The 20656-nt window shown below is 37.0% G+C and overlaps 1 protein-coding gene across 7 annotated transcripts in view; it reads left to right on the top strand.

The window, feature by feature from the left end:
• UTRN (utrophin) overlaps positions 1-20656 on the top strand; it is a 504353-nt gene that overhangs the window by 421839 nt on the left and 61858 nt on the right. For all 7 annotated transcript variants that reach the window (XM_087425184.1, XM_087425188.1, XM_087425183.1 and 4 more), the window contains 4 exons: positions 2089-2150; positions 4037-4111; positions 12366-12567; positions 18745-18830. In XM_087425184.1, coding sequence (XP_087281310.1) covers positions 2089-2150; positions 4037-4111; positions 12366-12567; positions 18745-18830 — 425 coding nt within the window. The remainder of the gene's footprint in view (positions 1-2088; positions 2151-4036; positions 4112-12365; positions 12568-18744; positions 18831-20656) is intronic.

Below are 20656 nucleotides of genomic sequence, written 5' to 3' on the forward strand. Positions count from 1 at the left end.
AAGCTTGAATGTGTATATGAATCACCTGGGATTTTGTTAAGATGAAGATTCTGATTCCGTAGAAGGAGTGGGGGTCTGAGGCTATGCATTTCTCTGAGGCTCTTGGTCACACTATGAATAGTAAGAATTTCAGGGCAGTCAACTTCAGAACTTTTCTCCATGGTCTTTGGAGCAATTGAGGTAGTGGAAGGGTAGAATAGTTTGGTTGGTGTTCAGTAGCAGAATACAAAGTAGAAATATTTACCTCTGCATTGGTGTCAAGAACCAGTTAGGGAAGCCCGACAACTTTCCAACTCTTCCTGAGACAGACCTTCACATCATACGTATGTTATTTTGTTTGAGATTTTGGAATTTCCAGGACATTTTACATACCCAATTTCAAATATAAACTTGAAATATTTTTCAAAGCAAATTATGAGTTATTTGGGGGTTTTGTTACCTGTGTATATATAACAGTGTTTATGTCATTTTCCCAGTGCCCCACTTCTTGATATAGTATATGTTTAAAAAAATAATTTCTCTTAAATTTGATTATATGAATATTTTAATATCATTCTCTTGTGTACTGTACCATTTCACTTAGCTTATTAAACAGTTTTATAAGAACTGTAATCCAAGTAGTCTTTTGAGTACTATTGAATATTATTACTCTATTCTGTCCTAGATAAGGGACAGTAAACTATTTTTAAATATAAAGCCACTGACCCATTGAAGGGAAGAGCTGTTCACCTCACACACATCCAAAAAGAAGGAACCTAATTTAACCACTACGTTCATCTGTTTTACCCTCATCTTATTCCCAAAATACTTCTAATTCTGTGAATTAGTTTTGGAATTTACAGAAAAAGAGAAAATATAAACTTTGCTTTTAAAGTGAAGAATAAGGATGAGAAAAACTGTTCAATACCTATTAAAAAAACTACTGGTTAACTGAAGGAAGCTGAGAGAGGTACAAGGAGTCAGAAGGGCAAGAGAGAAACACATACCTAAAGGGAGTGGGGAACCCAGATATACATGAAGGGGGTGTCAGGGAGGAAAAACAACTTTTCCTCTAACCTCTTAGGTTCTTTTTCTGTGAATTAAACTAATAAGTCAGATTAGCAAGAGAAAAAGAGTTTATATATGCGAGCAATGAGCATACAGTGATGAGTCACTCAAAGGGGTGGTTAAAATTTGGGGCTTAACTTAGTAGAGGAAAGGAATCAGGGAGAAAGGGCTCCTATGGGAAGAACACATAGGTTTCTTTGGGAAAGATAAATGATTTTTTTAGGAGAACAAACATGAGATAAGAAAGTTTGAGATAAATGTTTGTTTATGCAGGTGCCAGTGGTTTTTCTCTCTTCTTCACGGCCATGAAACTCCCTTGGAGAGGGCATTTATGGTAGCCTCATTTCCCAGAAGTTGCTGCTTTTAGTCAGATAAAGGAAGCTCTGAGAAGGTTTCTTTCTGCATCTTTTGAATCTCAGATGTCTTCAGCTTAAAATAATCTCTATCCCAATTCTGGATTCCCAGTGGGTCCCCACAGGGGAAAAGGACAAATTTACACTGAGGAGGGAGAGACTCAGGACTAAAGAAGAGGGAGGCTCAGTAGATGTGAGGTGGAGATGTTATTCAGAGTTAAACTCTGCATTTCTTTGTTCATTGAAAATGTGATTAGGACTTCTAATGGTTAGCAACTCTTCCCAGGAGTTCTGCTGTCAGAGGATTTATTCTGAATGAGCATCTCCATCTGTCTAACACAAGTAGAACTATTATGGGGCCTCCACTGATCTGGCTACATCCAGCCTGAGGCCCCGGGATCCACGACGGTCACACTTTACATCTAGGTTTTCATTTTTGCTTGTAATTCTCTTTGAAAAAGATAAAGCAAAAATTTTCATTTGTATTTTCGCAAAGTAATTGCCCAAATAAAAATATATTATTGATGTTTCAAATATTAAGTAATAATTGGACATCAGGTTTCTGAGTGAGCCATCATGGGGATAATTTTGCATGTATTTTTAAAAATTTGAATAAATATTCTATTTGCATATTTTCTGTGTGACCTATGTTCTTTTATTTAAATATATTACCTTTTTTTTTTTCCAGCCATCAAACACAGACAACCTGTTGGGATCATCCTAAAATGACCGAACTTTTTCAATCCCTTGGTGAGCGTTGTTTTATTTAATAGTAATGAATTAACCCAAACAACCAAGATATGTATAGTCTTAAATGGAAACTAATCACCAGCTTTTCTTGCACAGCATGTTATGTTTAAAGGATCATGTTATTGACATATAAAAGCAGTTGAATTTCTAAGGGCAATGCAGTAAACAGGTTTTTTACCTTTCTTCTTAAAAGAATGCAAGGTTTGAAATAGCATGAGCCAGAGAAGGTTGATTTTAAAAGGAGGAATGTAATTAGAGGTTTGACCTCTCTCATATTGAATCGTATTAAGCTTCACCTTTGTGTGAAAACAAAACAAAAACAATTACAGTACAGCAACCTATAATCCACTGCTTAAATTTGCTTTTAGCTCATTTTTTATTTAGTAAATCTTACTAAATTAGCTGCCTAATTTCATTTTGCCTAAGTAGTCATTAAATGCTAAAATTATTTCAACATAAAAATGCAAGAAAACACATGAGATGAGAATTGTGATCTGGTAGATTTCTAATAGAATATGACTTTGAACTGATTAGTTAGCTGCTTCCTTTAGATTAGTCCAGTGGTTTTGAAAGAAAGGGTTTTCTCTTTGGGGGGCTACTGTGCTGCTGGAGAGGGAGAGCAGCCCCCTAAGGCTCTGACACCCACTCCCATTTCAGCAAGTGAGGGGCACCCCCTTTTTTTTTTTGGTGAGAGTGATTTGCCCTGAGCTAACATCTGTCCCAATCTTCCCCTATTTTGTATGTGGGACACCACCACAGTATGGCTGATGAGTGGTGTAGGTCCACGCCCAGGATCCGAACCTGCGAACCTGGGCCACCGAAGTGGAGCGCTTCAAACTTAACCACTACGCCATGGGGCTGGTCCTTGGTGGGCAACCCTTTTTATCTCTTTAAATAACAGGCATCTGTGTGAGCTTTCATTCGGGAGGGTGAGGGCGGCTTCAGAGGTTGAATCAGCAAGAGAAAAGCCATTGGTTTATTTAGTTTGTAAAATGAGAGAACAAACTTTGATGATTTCTGAGTTTTCTTCTAACTCTACTAGTTTCTAATATTGATTCTCTGTCTTTAGAAGACAGAGAAAGAATTGCAATGTCTTTTTTTTTTAGTTAATGCCAAATCTTTAGGATTTTTTTAATTGAGATGTAATTGACATATAGCCTTATATTAGTTTCAGGTGTACAACATAATGATTCAATATTTGTATATATTGTGAAGTGTTCACCATCGTAAGTCTAACATCCATCATTATACATAGTCACAAAATTTTTTTTCTTGTGATGAGAACTATTAAGATCTATTCTTTTAGAAACTTTCAAATATATAACACAGTATTATTAACTATACTTAATCTGTTGTTTCTGAAGATTTGAATATTGATTAGAGGATAATTTTAAAGAGATCTATAAAAGAGTGAAAGAAGCAAATAGATCAGGACAGAAGGAACATAGAAGTAAGACTACTATATGAGTAGGGAGATGGACAGCCTAGTTGACAGAAAACTGATTGTCCTTGGGGAAAAAATGCCCCTGGAGGAGAATTCCTCTTAGCAATGGAGAAGGAAGGACCCTCAGCCCACTGTGTGCTATATTTTTATTAAGCCATCGAGAATTAAAAGGCTGTGTTTCCTTTCCCTCATTTCCCTCCGTTTCTCTTTGAAAATACTTTCTTAAAATCTTCCATGTGGCACTGCATTGGAATGTATCTCCCCATGGTGCTAATGAACATTTAATTATTTTCTTGAATAAATGATCTGGATGTTAGGAGACTTTTTAATGCAAACAGACATCGTACTCTTCCATCATCTGAAGTAAACAAATGCATTCTTGCCCTTCAATATAAGTTAAATAATAAGCATGCTTTTAAATGTCTTCTCTTTTCCATTTCAGCTGACCTGAATAACGTACGTTTCTCTGCCTACCGTACAGCCATCAAAATCCGAAGACTACAAAAAGCACTATGTTGTGAGTTGTTCTACCAGTTAGTCACTCTGTTCTCTGGATTGCCTTTTTTGTTTTCTTGAGACAAAGATAAATGAAGAGGGTGATGTGTGGCAGAGTTAATCTGATTTTCCGTGTACCTCACTCAGGAGTTGGCTGCGTTTCTCTAAATGCTCTGTCGTTGCCCCCATCAGCATGCACAGTCATAAAACAAATGAACATATGCCATTCTCAGTTGGAGAACAAAATTAACCAAAATACAGGAGTAGTATAAAAAGCTTTTTCAAAAAGTATGCTGCTACCCAATTTAAAAGGATTAAATCAGGGAATCAAAGTAGTAGATTATTGCCTTTTTAGTACTTTGTATCCATTTGGAAGTGTCAAGTTCCAAACAGTTTGATTCAATTCAATCATATAATAAAGAAACACTAAAAAAATCACATTCCTGATCCAAATTTGAACTGCCCCCTTAGAAAATTAGATAAAAGGCTCTGTGTTCATTTCAGTATGTCTTAAGACGTATAGTACTATCAATATGAAATTTTCCCATAGACAGTGTGTTCAGAGCGATATTCTGTGATAGTCATTTTACTAAGGGGTTATCCTGTCCCCCCAAATAACCTAAATTTAATTGAAATTTGAATCCTCGTAATAAAGTTTAGATTTAAGCTGTCTGGATTCTATTTGTGGTTGTAGTTTTAATGCCCGAGTCTACTCTTTAGGCCTTGTCAGATAGTTAATATGGAAAGTGACATTTGCCTATACTTTTAAGACTAGGTAATTTGAATAATTCCAGGTATTCTTGTTTGTAACCTTTTGTTAACAGTTGTTATATGTCTAGGCAGTTCAGTGAAGCTTTGAAAATTACCCTTAGGAAAATGATACATTAAGGTTAAAAATCTGCTCTTGAGAGGTGAGTCAAAATTAGCAATAGGTTTTTGTGTGTGTGAGGAAGATTAGCCCTGAGCCATCATCCACTGCCAATCCTCCTCCTTTTGCTGAGGAAGACTGGCCCTAGGCTAACATCCATGCCCATCTTCCTCAACTTTATATGTAGGGTGCCTGCCACAGCATGGCTTGACAAGCAGTGCATAGCTCTGTGTCCGGGATCCGAACCTGCAAACCCCAGGCCGCCAAAGTGGAGAGCACAAACTTAACCACTACGCCACCAGGCTGGCCCCAGCAATAGGTTTTAAGCTGGTTACATGAGGAGAGTTGAGGATAGAGAAATGTAGAATCATTCAGAGGAAATACAGCAATGCAAATGTCTAAAATAAGAAAGACTTAACCTATGTGCGGAAGAGAAGTCTACAGGGCTGAAAAGTGCCTCTAAGTTAGATGATGGAAGAAAGAATGAGATGACCTTGGTGCATAGTAGAGCCCCAGAGGTAACTGGCAGGTTGCAGTTGTTACAGAAAGTGTTGCAGAACCACCAGGACAAAAATATGCAGCCAGCACGCTCTGGCTAGTGCTCTGCATGTTGAGCCGGAAGGGAGCAGAAAGTGAATTAGGAACACACAAAAGAGGGGTTTCGCGAGCCCAGTGCATCCACGGGGACAGCAGTTTTGAAAGAGGCTCAGCTGCATGTCCAGTGTCCAGCTGACAGATCTAGAAGGTCTTTTCAGGCCTGATGAGCTACAAAATGAGGACAAACGACTCAGCCACAAAATCTCGTTGACGGAAGACTGCTCTGTCTCATCATGAGCATGGTCCCAGTTTTCAGTAATACTTCTGGGTGGATCAGCATATTAATACGCTTGGTGTTTTCTTCTGTTGGATCTTCTGAGTCCTAAAGTAAAAAACACCCTCCTTCAGCCGCTTCCTTCAAACCTGAGGAGCTGAAGAGAGATGCCTCCCACTTCTAAACCAAATGGCATTTAGTAACGCACACTTAGAAGAGTGCTGGGTGTGTTGGATTGTAAATATCCAAGGTGATGTCCTTAAGCCACCTGGCCTCTCCTTTTCCCACCGCCTCTGCCCCCACTGCTCTCCAGCCTGGGCCCTTTGCACCACTTCTCGAGCTCATCTGTTTATGATTAATCTGCTCCTTCCTCTCCCATCCTTTCTGTTTACTTGAAATGCCCTGACCCTTCGTCTGCAATGGTCTGCAACCCTTTATTCCTCCCAAATACTGTTAAAAATTTACTTCTTTTGGAAACGTTTACAAGCTAATCCCACCTGCCTCCAATTTTTCCCAAACTTTATGATTGCCCGTAACGACAGTTTCTCACATAAGCACCATATGTGTGCCTTTGTGTGATAGATCATGTTAGGAGGGTTGCCCCGGTCTGTGTTGAGAACTGCTTCAGGTCAAGGGCTGGCTCTCATTTTGTGTAAATTTCCACCCAGCGTAATGTCCTAATGGAGAGGGCACACTGTCATTGCTCTGTCATTGCTCATTCATTTTTTGGGCTCCAAGATTGCACAGGAGATAAAACGATATGGAGACTTGGTTCCCACACTCAAGGAGCTTAAGTTCCGAGAGAGTGCGTGACACGCGGACACAACTCCTCTGCTTACAACAGATTCCTGTTGCCCTCAGAATGGAATGGCCTCTGCCTTGGCCCATCTCTCCATCCCCGTCGTTCACCGTGCTCCACAGTGGGCTCGCATCAGTTCTGGTGGACAATAGAAATGACAAGCTCTGTGTTCTGTTCCTCCTGCCTGAAGAGCTCTTGTCTCAGCTCTTTGTGCTTGTCCTCTCCCCAAGGCTGGTCCCTTCTCTTCCTCTGGGTCCTAGTTTAACTGTCACCTGTCTTTAATGGTGCTTTCTTGGCTACTCTCTTCTAAAGTAGGTCACTCCTGGTAATTCTATCTCATAGATTTAATTCTTTCCTTGTGTGGCACTTGTCATAATGTTTGATGTTCTGTTTATTTACTTACTTACTGTCTGTCTCCCCAAATGAGCCAGGCTTTCATGTGAGGGACGAGTCTGTTTTCTCCTCCCCTTCGGATCTCATACGACTTCTGGCGCAGAGCAGTCTCCTAGGACATATTGAGTGAATGATTCGAGTTTGAAAGGTATAGGAGTACACCAGAAATTAGGTATGAGAAGATTTATAGCAGCATTTTTTAATAGTAAAATGTATTTAATTTTGACTTATTCCTAAGTGTGGTATGATACTGCAGCAAAAATAAATGAACTAGTAATCAGCATCAACATGGTTGAATCTTAGAACTATAAGGTTGAATGAAAAAAATCAAGGGGCAGAAGAAATTCGCACAGTTTGATTCCATTTATTTAGATATGGTTCAAAACCATGCAGAACTAAATGCTACATTATTTAGGGACACATATATGCAGTCATGTGTTGCTCATTGACAGGGATATGTTCTGAGAAATGCGTCATTAGGCAATTTCATCTTGCACAAACATCATAGAGTGTACTGAAGGACAACAGAATTTACCATCTCAAAATGTGTCTCTTTAACATGAAGATTATTTTAGGCTGATTATTTTTAAGAAACAAAAAACTCAGAAAGTTTTTCTTGTTACCTCTCTTTTAACTGCCTAGAAGAATTCAGATTAAAAAAACCTGTCTTGGGAAGCGAGCTATCACCTTAGCATAACATGAACTAGGTGGTTGACAGGGAGGGACCGAGAAAAGCCTGTTTGTTGGGCTCCCCTCTGTGTTCTTCTGTCTCTGTGTGGCCAAACACTTGTTTTCCAAATGTTTGCTTCTTTTCACCTACCTGTGAATTGCCTTCCTTCCCTTTGAATTCCCTGACTTTCCTCATCCCCAACATCTTTTTTTGTCTTGAGCTGAGGATGATATTTAAAGTGAGGGCTTCAGCCATTTTGGTGAGTTACTCAGTTTTCCTGGGTTTCTCCCATGTATAGATGTTGTTAAACTTTTGTTTGATATTCTCCTGTTAATCTGTCTCATGTCAATTTAATTCTTAGACCAGCCAAAAGAACCTGGGAGGGTAGAGTAGAATTTCTTCTTCCCCTACAGTGCTTACGCAAACCTAGATGGTATAGCTTACTACACTCCTAGGCTATATGGTACTAATCTATGGGATCACCATCGTATATGTGGTCCATTGTTGACTAAAATGTCGTTATGCAGTGCATAACTGTACTTTTAAAAACTGAAAGTGAAAGATAGGTTAGTGGTTCTCCCTGTGATTGTGAGGGGATGTAATTAAGGAGTTTTTCCAAGGAGCTTCCAGGATATCAGTAACAGTCTATTTCTTTAGCTGTGTGATGGATTAATAGGTACTTGTTCTTTATTTTTCTCTAGACCACACATATGTATTATACGTATTCTTTTGTATTTTGATTTAAAAACTTTGTGATAGGCAGTAACAGAGAAGCCAAAGGGAAGTGATGTCAGGGGAGGGAGAGAGACCCTCATTGTGAAGAACAAAGCAAGCTTCTTCGAGTAGAACGCGTATTAGCCAGACCTTAAAGCCACACAGAATTTAGGCATGCAGCTCCTAATCAGAGGTAAGAAGGGAGGGAGTTACCTGCATGAGAATCAAAGCCCTGGATGGAGTTCAAGGACCATCAGCTAATAATGGAGTCTAAATGGAGTAGCTTATGAGCTATTTGTCAGTTATTTAGAAATGTCCTTAAAATCAATTTAGGTCCAGTGAGAAGATTATTTTTTTCATGGAACCTTTTCTGATTCCTTTAGTTTTTCGTTCCTCAAGTTCTCATAATGTTGTATTTCATGTTTGGATATCTTCTTTACAGAATGGGTGCTATAGAACCATTTTCTGTCTTGTGGAAGTTAGGAGATAGGGCCAATGGTGGATGTATGATTTAGACAATAGTTACGACAGATCGAAGGACCAAGGGAACAGAGGACAAGTAAATAGTTCAGATGAAAGATGATGGAGGCTGAGCTGGCTGATGGTCATAGAAGGGAGATGAGGGGATGGATTTGTAAGGAGTGGGGATAACTGAAGACTGGGACGATTTGGTAGTTGATAAAGTGCAGAGAGTAAGAGAAGAAGGGTGTCAGAGTATCTCAGGATTTGCAGACTGATGGTCTATAGAAGGTAGTAACGTTATTCCTGGACTTCAATGTAATAAGAAGGCAGGGCCTTTATTTGGAACATATTAGGGTGGAGGCTTCTGAAAGAGAGCTCTAGTTGGGAACAGAGCAGTGAGAATGTGGATCAGGTATCCAGACAGGAGATCAGGATGAGAAAACAGAATCTGTAGTAATCCAGAGAGAAGTAATAATCAAAGTAATGCAAGTGAGTGAGGACATCAGGCTTATAGAGTAAAGAGGGCAGATACGAAACCTTAAGTGCCACCTGTATTTCTGAGATCTCTGGGGCTAAGAAAGCAAGGTCAAACAGTCGGAGAACAGAAGAATCAGAGAAGCCCAAGGTCAGGTCCTAAACAGTGTGTGTTTTGCAGAACAGGAGAAGCATGATCCATTTCCATTCGATCTACTGTGCCTCCTATGTGGGGTTAAAGAAAAAGTCTGAGAGTTGGTTAGACAATGATTCTGCTGTTTGTTTCATTTGCCACATGACTGAGCTGTCATTTGTCTCCCTTCGAAAAGAGAAAATCGTCATTTTCTGTGATTTAAATGCAGTCAGTTCTTTAAAGGTACCTAAATGTGACACACTTCAGGAAGATGTATGCCTGGCTTAGGCGCTAAGGCAAAGTGTCAGAGTAAATCACTGAAAATTGAAGACAGGATAGTCTGTGGGAGGTGGCAAATTACTGTCACAGCTACAAAAGTGTATCACAAAAGAGGCTTTTCTAGAAGAAATGCAAGGACAGTCTGATCTAGGAAATGGTGTTTTGGAACTTGGTCTGTTGTCACTTTATGCCAGGTGGGGATACAATAGCAGTGCTGTGTTGCTGGCATAATTAATGTTGGAATTCAGAAAACTTAGAACATTTTGGCAGTATTTGAATCTGTTTCTTTATATCTGTGTGGAGTTATAGTTCTTGAGCTACTGTCGTTTATTAAGCACTTCTCTTCATCAGCCACTATGAAGAATGAATTTGAATTTTACTCCTGCCCTCTGGAAGTTTATAATTGAAAAGAGTGTACAGTGCCAAGAAGTGGGGTAAAAATGACAATGAAAATTTCAGATGGTTCTTAATTTTTTTCTGACACCATCTATAACTCATGTGAGGCTTACACAGGTTATTTTTATAATTAGCTGAAACATTACCAATGATATATTTGACATCTGAAGGAAATAGATTGACCTGTTAGCCAGACTTGTATGTTTTATACTTGTCTCTTTCTCTCTTTTTAAAAAAATGTCTTCCCTGTTGAGTTGTTTTAGAAATAATTTTAATCTGTATAATTTTAAAGCCGTTCTTTTCTACTGTAGATAACTTGAAAAAAATAAATCATTGTATGATGTTTAAGAAGCTAGAGTGTACACATTTCATAAATGTCTTTAAAAATTCAAAATTAGTGGTTATTCAGTGGTTAAAAATAGATAAATACAAGGGAAACTATTTGTTCATTTTATTTAACTGTCAAAATATGTCATTATATTTTTTGAGGGAACATTTTGTATCAGGCAAAGAAGAAATAGTTGGTTATATATTTTTTAAAAAGTTCTCCTGAACTTATTGTTTTTAACGTTAAAAAATTAAATACAGAGATAGGGAGAGAATTTTAAAAAGTAGTGATTTCCATGAGCAGACCTTAAATTCATGTGGGGTCTGTAATTTTCCAAACCCATATGTTTAGATTTAGAAGAGTCATCTCCACCCTCAGTAAATATATAGATACATGGTAGCTTGATAATCTATTTTCCCTGTCTTCAGTTAGCTACTGAATGCCTCAAAGTTGATTAAAAAGAAAGATTACGTAAATTTCTTCTTTTGCGTCTAAACTCTTCCTCCCGGCCTTTGAGTGCCTCCTCTGGGACAACGTGTTCCTCTCCCTTCAACGCCGCACGTCTCCCTGACCATACCCACACAGCACCCATGTATAAGCCACACATCGTCCACACCACTGTCTGTCATTCCTTAGAGTCCCTGGACTTTGAATTCTTGTCTTTTCTCAAGCAGTTCTATCCCCCTGGAATTCTTTCCTTGTTTTACATGGATCTCTTGTCTCTTATCTATTCTTTAAGGCCCATTTCACATCCCACCTTCCCAGGGAGGCTTTTCCCTTGTCCTTCCACTCCTCTAGCAGTAAGAGCTCACATAGAAATTCGTGTATTCTTCTCTTGTGGTAAGTTATCAGTGAGCTTATCCTCCTTCCTGCTTTGAAGGCAGGGCTCTGCCTTACCCTTCTGTGCCCATCCTGCATGCTCTTTAGCACTGGCCATGTCCACTGTTGATGTTCTACACATGGGAGCAAATATATGAAGACCCACAGATGTGGGGCCTGTACTGTGAACCTCTATAGAACTACTGAGGTACAAGTTGTCTATATGCCGAAGCATCACGGGAAGCAAACCAGGTTAGGTCAGATTGTGAGGACCTTATAGATCAGGCTTAATTCAGTCGGCAGTGGAGAACAATTATTTTTCTACAGAACCCGTGTTTTCAACAAACATCTTCAGTGAACTTTGTATCTCACGATGTGCGTGCTGAGAAACTGTTTAAGAATGATTAGTTTGGCAGTGATATAAAGGATGAACGGGAGGATGGTGAGCAGGCTGTTCTAAGGAGTTAGGAGAAAAGCACTGTAATATTTTAGATGTTCTACCATTTGGAATAGATTAGAAATGCGTGCCTTCCTATATTTAAAAGTAGAAAGAGCCCGAAGAGAGGAAAGCCAGAAAAGGAAAGTAGGAAAAATCAATATTCCAAAGAGTGAAAAATGGCATCAGATTGAAAAGCGACAGAATTTCAGTTCAAAAGCGTGAAAATAAAAGATGTGGGTAAAAAAAAGAGTTTAAAAATGTAAGAATGGAAGGGCCAGCCCAGTGGCCTAGTGGTTAAGTTTGGCGCACTCCTCTGCAGCGGCCCAGCTTCGGGTCCTGGGTGCGGACCTACACCAGTCCTCGACAGCCCTGCTGTGGCAGTGACCCACATACAAAATAGAGGAAGATTGGCACAGATGTTAGCTCAGGGCAAATCTTTCTCAAGCAAAAAGAGGAGGTTTGGCAACAGATGTTAGCTCATGGTGAGTCTTCCTCTGATCTGCCAAAAAAAAAAAGAAAAAGAAAAGTAAGAATAGAAATGCTATTTGTTTCTTTAAAAATTGAAATTAGCTAAAAAGGATAGATTCTTTAATTGAAGAATCAAGCTAAATACTTAGACTAGAAGTATTTTTGTCCCAATTTTGTTATGCAATGCAATAACTGTACATATTCCTTTTTCTCACCTGATTAGTGGATCTCTTAGAGTTGAATACAACAAATGAAGTTTTCAAACAGCACAAGCTGAACCAAAATGATCAGCTCCTTAGTGTCCCAGATGTCATCAACTGTCTGACAACAACCTATGATGGCCTTGAACAGATGCATAAGGATCTGGTCAACGTTCCGCTCTGTGTGGATATGTGTCTCAACTGGTTGCTCAATGTGTATGACACGTAAGTTTGCATTTTTTTCCCATTAAAGTACAATCATTGAAGGAAATATGTTGATAATGCAAAATGTCTTTTTTTTTTTTTTTTTTGGTGATGAAGATTGGCCCTGAGCTAACATCTGTGCCAATCTTTCCTCTATTTTTTATGTGGGTCAGCACCACAGCATGGCTTGTTGAGTGGTGTAGGTCAACACCCAGGATCCGAACCTGCAAAACTGGGCCACTGAAGTTGAGTGCGCCGAACTCAACTGCTATGCCACTGGGCTGGCCCCAAAATGTCTAAATTTTTTAAGTGAATATTTAAAAAGTACTTTCAAAGTACTTTTTCAAGTGGAAATATTTATGTTAATCATTAAAAAGGAATGATTTTCCAAAAATTGAGCTCTTAACCAACAATAGACCAAAAAAGAATGTCCATCCATTATTTTAAGATTTTGCTTCAATTTATAAAGGCTGTCAAATTTGTAGTGTTTTTTTTTGTCACCACATCAGGGGAAAACTAGTATAAGTGAGTCCAATTTCCTTCGCCTTCTGGAATGGCTTATAGTATTTCTTTTTTTGAAAGACAAAATTTTGTATTTATTGTTAGGCATTAAAATAATTTACTGGCTGGGCCGGCCCCGTGGCTTAGCGGTTAAGTGCTCGGGCTCCGCTGCTGGCGGCCTGGGTTCGGATCCCGGGTGCGCACCGACGCACCGCTTCTCCGGCCATGCTGAGGCCGAGTCCCACATACAGCAACTAGAAGAATGTGCAGCTATGACATACAACTATCTACTGGGGCTTTGGGAGAAATAAATAAATAAATTAAATAAAAAAAAATAAATAAATAAAATAAAATAATTTACTGGCTCATAATAATCCACTCTGCAATTTTTGTATGACAACTTAAGAGCAATTTGAATGGTAATTAAAGAGATTTAATTTGTCTTTTGGTATCAGCTTTATTTATTGCAATGGTGGTCTGTGTATATATGGTATTTTAAATAATTTATCCTATAGGATACTCTAATATCTGTAATTTAATTAGATGCTTACTGTTACATAAAGAGCACTCTCAACTTCCAGCATAACTCATTTGCCATTAATTTGGCTTTTTTGAATGTGACAATGCATTTGAGAAATAATCAGTTCTAGAAAGACCTGCTGTGGGCTGACATTTCTGAAATCTTAGGAATTATTCATCCTTCTGGCAGGGGGTTAAAGTATGCAAAGATGAAATAAGAAAATTAGAACTGTTGTTTTTCTCTCAGACCCTAAAAGTTATTTTCCATTAATTAGCTGTGTGAAAATTTGTGTTTATCAGCCTTTTATTTGATTTAGAGAGAAAGAAGATAGATGACAGTTCATAAATGGCACATTTAGCTTCTGAATGATTCTGTATAAGAAGTAAATGATGACAATAGCTTTAGAGATGATTTAATTAAAATTTTGTTTATTCTTTTGATTAGAAAAAGCCTTCTATCTTCAATAGTCACAAATATCATAACAAGGTCCTTTTTTTAATAATCAAATAGCCATTGTGTGCTTGAGGGATCTTAAGAAACTCACTGAAGAACAGATAGCATGAATCTCAGTTACCGTAATGAATGTGGGATTCGCTATACCCCTGTCTGATATCTTTTAATACATTTCATTTTAATGCAAATTTTTATCCTCCTGGGGTAAAATATGACTGTTAGCATTAATTTTTATTAAGTTAATCTTCGATTTTTAAAATCTCCAAAAAGACATTTTCTGTAGTAAATTCACCAAAATAGCTGGCCAGTTAGGTGTTTTAACTACAAAGCCTATAACTTAATTTTACATTCCAGGAAAGATGCTAAAATGCTAAAATAATAAAATGCAATTGATAAGATACTTAGTTAAAGACTTTATTAAGGCCTGTGGAGTATGTAGAGGTGCACATTTTGAGCCATATTTTAAAGAAGAATGGAGGAGATGTTAAATCACTCTTCTTTGGCATTATGTGTGGCTCTAACACACTACATTAGTTTGCTAGGGCCGCCATAACAAAGTACCACAGACTAGGTGGCTTAGACAACAGGAATTAATTTTCTCACAGTTCTGGAGACTAGGAGTCCAAGATCAAGATGTCAGCAGGGTGGTTTTCTGTGGAGGCTTCTCTCCTTGCCTTCTAGATGCCTGTCTTCACGTGGTCTTTCTTCTGTGTGTGTCTGTATCCTAATCTCCTGTTCTTATAAGAAACCAGTGATATTGGATTAGGGCCCACCCTAATGACCTCATTTTAACTTGATCACCTTTTTAAAGATGCTTTCTCCATATATAGTCACATTCTGAGGTTCTGAGAGTTAGGACTTAAACATATGAATTTTAGGAGGATTTTACTCAGCCCATAACATGTACATATGCTGTTTTCACTGGACAGCCCAAAGGGAATAATGCCACTTAGTTGGGAAGGAAGCAATGTGTGAAATGTTGTGATTCATATTCTAGGGAGTTAAATGTTGACATATTTCCACTTTCCACCATCAAATGTGAACACATGGGAAATGCTACGCTAAGGTACTGTTTTCTTATTTAGAAAGACAGTATCTTGAAATTTTCCATTTTAAAGGAAAAAAAGCTTTTAGGATTTATCGCCCTTCCATGTCAAAGAAATATAGCAAAGACCATGCTGGATCAGAACGGTGTCCATTCAGTCTAATTTTCTATCTTGGAGGGGAATATCATGAATTAACCTAAGGAAAAAACGCGGTAACTCTTATGATTGTCATCTCAGATGGCTGGAGTTGATTGCCCAAATTTCTCTAACAACTATGACTTATATATATATATATGTTTATATATACAAGAGTTATTTATTCTTTTCAAGTCACTAGTTCCCTTGGAGAATCTGATGGAACTATGATCTACTCCATCCAATGCACCAGGACATTATGGACCCCTAAGAAGTCTCTGAACCTTGGAAATGGTACCACGATCTAACACTTCCATGCATTCAGCTATTCTGACATTCATTCATTCACCATATATTTTTTACTGCCTAACTTTGTATAGTATTATGCAGCCAGAACTGGTATTTTCAGCTTTTGAAGTACGTTCAACCAGCTCTTGAAATAATGAGTGATGCACACACAGGAGATCGTAGAATTCTGAAAGTAGAAGAACTTAGAGGATCTTTCTTTCTGCCTTCTTCATTTTACTGGTTGAGAAACTGACCCACTGATGATTTATCCATAACCACCTATTACATATTAGTGGTAGATCTGGAACTAATTTTCAGATTTTTTGATAATCACTTGATTGTTCCTACCATATTGCCATATCTAAGAAAAATAGTGCTTTATAAATTATATTAAGTTTACTGTTTCTTTCAAGTTTTAAAATATACTCAACTCCTAATATTCTGAATTTTGTGAAAAAAATCTATTTTCTTCTGTTGTGGATGACAAGAATCCCGATTTTTGGTTCTGATTGCTTTGTAACTTGGCACTTAACTTTTGGCATCTCAATTTCTCATCTGAAAAATTGAGATAAAAATATCTGCTCTCCTTACCATATATAAGGTGATTATAAAAGGGCAAATGAGCTAATATATGTAGAAAAGACTTTATAAACTATAAGGATAAAATTGATTTCATTTGTGAGTTCACAGCCTCGCTCAGTCTTCATCTTCCCAGGTTAAAAAGTCTTAATTTCGCAATCCTCCCTCTAAATTTAATGGAAATCAAAAGTAGTGATTTAAAGTAGTAGTCTAAAACACTTGGTTTAAATATTTTTGTCCCTACAGAAAATATTAACCTCATTTGCTGCAGTCTTAAGTCATTTTTTCCACTATTCCGAGATGGATATAAGTTTATGAGGTACATGTCTTTCCAGTTAAAGTAATTTCAGGAGTTACTTATGAAAACTACCAAGGAACCACATACTTAAATCTTGGGTTCTGTCATTCATTAATAAATTTCATTGCCTCCCTACTCTCTCTCAAATCTAGATATCTTATTTAACATCAAATCCCTGTATCGTCTGGCCCTGTCTGCTTTCTCCTAGTTGGGACAGTCCAGCCGTGTAATGCCTGATTTTAGACTTATCTTCTCTATCAAGTGTTGTGAGACCAATGACTACTCAGACTAATCATTAGTCAATGACTAGTCAGCCACAATCATCTTTTACTAGATTATTTCCGTGCATAAAAGTTGGTCTCCTAGTTTCTTCTGATTCTCTAGTTGTTTTCTTGTCTCACCTCTCCAGCTAGTGTGTGAGCTTATCATGGGTGATAATCATGTCTTGTACTTTTCTGTTGATCCCTATAGTACATAGAACAATGCTGGGATCACAGTAAGCCTTCATAACTGTTGGTGGTGCTATGAATGGATGATTGACATTTTCAGTAGTCTTCTGGATAATGTTTCTTTCTTGTGTTGTCACTATAGACTGGAGATCATCCTCCAATACATAGCAGTTTTCTCTTTTTTCCCTTCAGGGATTGCTTTGTCCTTAGCCACATTCATGTACTAGTCCATTCACACAGCCTTTTGTTATCTTCTGCAGGTCTGTTGTCTGATTGTATCCAGAGAATAGAATTTCCTCATTTTTGAGGGAAGAAAACAGATATAATTTATTTTCCTGTGATAATTAGGAAACGCCTAAAAAACATGAAGTAGCTACAATTTGTAGCTTGGCTCAGTGTAAGGTTAATTTGAAACTAGTATTTCTATAATTGTGAGAAACTGAGATGAGTACATTAACTTGGATCTGCTTACAATGGCTATATTCATTTTAAAATTTAACCATCAGCTATTTCATAGGCCAATTCTGAATATTGTACACATAACAGTAAGGGTTCAATAAGTTTGTTGGATATGATTTAATATAGATTATAAACTCTAGGCTATTGAGGGACGATTTTGAAAATACAGTTTACCAATCCCTAAGCGTGTTTTCCTTCTTTGTTTATTTTATACTTTATATGTCATGGTGTGTATACAGAAACTTACTTAAGTATTTATAATTTGAGAATGGAAGATATCAACTAGTATTAATAGTAAAAATATCAATATCATCGAGATTTAAATATATGTTGACAGACTACCTAAAATTAAAGTGAAGTGATACAGATACTTATCCATTTTTTAAATAGCATGAAGTACTAAATTTTATGTATTCATATAATTATGTAAACATTTAGTTATAGGTTTTGAGTGCACTGTACTTGTGTATTGAAAACAGATCATAAGAAAATTCACAAGAAAAACCTAAACTGAAAATGGATCCTGTTTATATGAAATAATAAAGATAGCAATAAAGACTTTTTTCTGAGCTGTGTGTTATTGCATAGCAAGGATCATATGTTACTAATTTTTGTAGTTTTTGCATTTTTCCTTTCCCCATCTCCGGGATCTAGTACAGTGTCACATTTGGTAGACAATGCAGTAATTCTGTGATAAATAACAGTGTAGAGACAACTCTATGCTTTTAAAGATGAAATAAAATTTTTCTTATAATCAACTTATAAGTGAAATTGAAATGGTTTCTCATTGACATAGATGAAGCTATTTCCTAGTGTTAGTTAATTAATACATTTATATTTAACTATAATGTGATACTTCCCCAAATAGAGATTGCACACCTCTCTGTTTAAGATCATTGACCATTATAATTGCAATGGTAATTTATAAAAACTGCATTGACAAAGACCAAAATCAATGAAGACAATAAATTTTTAAGTATTTAAAAATTTATAAGCCCTCAGTTTATAGTTAATTTTCCAGTCAATTTTCTCACATTTGTTTTCAGATATATCCTTTTACCTTTCTTGCTGTATTGTCACATGTCTATTATGTATAGCTTGAGCTATTTATTTTGAATCTTGCATTTATAATTATTGACAGATTTTAACTCAAAGTATTTATAAAAACGGAATCTTTTCAGGTTTATAATTATCATTTTCATTTTACCTTCGTTTGTTCTTCCTAACTTATATGTTATGTGTAAAATGACTTCAGGCTGTGTATTCTTCCAACTAGGTCAAATGTATTATTAAAACATGTCATGAAATTATGGTATGGGTTTAACATTAGTTGTTAAAAGTAAATAGAAAAGTTGTTTCTTTAAGATGCAATTACTTTTTAATGGTTTACCCTCAAAAAATATTCAGAAATAATTAGCATACTGTATACAGTTTTACATGCATCTAACATTGAGATTCTTATAATTTCAGAGGTCGAACTGGAAAGATAAGAGTGCAGAGTCTGAAGATTGGGTTGATGTCTCTGTCCAAAGGTCTCTTAGAGGAAAAATACCGATGTATGTAAGACCTTTCCTATACCAATAGTGTTCTTAGTAATAATAATGATAACAATTCTCGTTGGAGACTTACTTTATATGATATGCTAGTAATAATAGTTCCTATATTTTCTAACCCTTACTATACACGTACTAGGTTAGACAAAGGGTGGCAGTGCAAAGAGTTGTGATTTGTGTGAAGAGAAAAGCTGATTATAGGATCAAGAAGTGAGGTGCCTTGATGGAGTGGGAACCAACTACAAATTATATCTCATTTAATTCTTAGAATAATCACCCCATAATATAGGCATTGTGATTGCCATTTTCCAGCTGGAAAAATTAATTCTGAGATAGGTTAAAAATCTAGTCCAAGGCGGCAGACACAATAAATCACGGGGCTAGAATTAGATCATAGATTTTTCTGACTCTAAAGCCTAAGCTTTGTCTATTTCTGTGTAACTCCCATGCTAAAAAAAAATTTAAATGGACCAGAACCTTTATACTATATTTTATTCCAGAACCTTGTATCCTTCCAATGCTAAAAATAGTTGATAGACTAAAACTGTTATAGACACAGTCAGACAAATAATCATATTTTATAGTGTGAGAAAATAAAAAGTGATAAAATATTTTTTGTTTGTTTTTATTCTCCAAATAAATCAGTGGTGACCCTTTAGCTGTCAGTTAATGAAGGACATCTTGACGTTTAGACAGGGACAGGCTTGGAAGCCAGGGAGACCTCCCTTCAAATCCCAGCTCTGCCACTTAGTGGCTGAGTGTCCTTCGGCAGGTTACACGAGCCCTTTGAATACTGCCAGCTAAGAGGTAATATTACTTCCATTTCACGTTTCACGAAGCTGAAATTTAGTGAATTTTCTTCAACTGAAGAGTAAGCTAATAATTCTTGCTTTGAAAGCAATTAGAGATAATATGTGAAAAGTCCCTACAAATGGCTGCTGTTGAATAAATGGCAGCCGTTGCTGCTATGTCTCCAAACTCTTAACTACTGTAAAATATCTTTTGATTGAATTTTGTCCATAAAATGTGAGTTACTTGATCCTGACATACATATTCCCAGATGACTCTTTACAGATCTATCCCTACATTTGGGGAAGAGGGATAAGGGTATTTCATGATGGAGAGATACCAAAACAAGAGGGTATTTGATCACAGGTCCTATAAACTTCATTGAGTTTTGCATCTTATGTGAACATACATACGTTTAAAAAAACCTTTTATTTTCTGGGATGACTGTGAGGTGATTTGATTTTGAATCTCAGGTCTAGAATGTGATGGCTTCTTTTTCTTAGACAGTTTGACAAGAATGTCAGTGAAAAGAGATATGGATTTGTATGAAACGAAAAGCTGATTGTAGGATCAGGAGATGAGGAGCCTTGATGGAGTCAAGGCCATGCGGCAAACAGTGCAGAAAAAGCTTTACATAAGCCTTTTGTTTGGCGGCACTTGATGTATCCCGAATTTAAACCGTCTTCGGCATCACAATGGTCAAAAGATATCATTTTCAAAGCTAAAAATTTATTTCTATAATAAGTGGGGGAGAAAAATGTTTATGAAAGCATCAGTGTACCAAATTTAGAAAAGGATTTTTTTTATCATCTGTGATTTGGGGTTTTCAAGTGCCCCCGAAAGAATGTAGAGTTTTCTGAAAGTACCAGTTATGTCGTAGTGCTCAACTTACTGAGAAACAAATGCAAATTCAACTTCCAAGTTTATCGTGAATCTTAAAATGTAAGCGTGATCTCTTGTCCTACATCAGTGATTCCCTCTCTCTTTCTGTTTCAAGCTGATCATCAGGTCGAAACTTGAGACCACTAGAAAGAGTTATA

This window comes from Ceratotherium simum, chromosome 38, assembly GCF_057802395.1.
Source record: "Ceratotherium simum simum isolate JZ-2026a chromosome 38, ASM5780239v1, whole genome shotgun sequence".
NCBI lineage: Eukaryota > Metazoa > Chordata > Mammalia > Perissodactyla > Rhinocerotidae > Ceratotherium > Ceratotherium simum.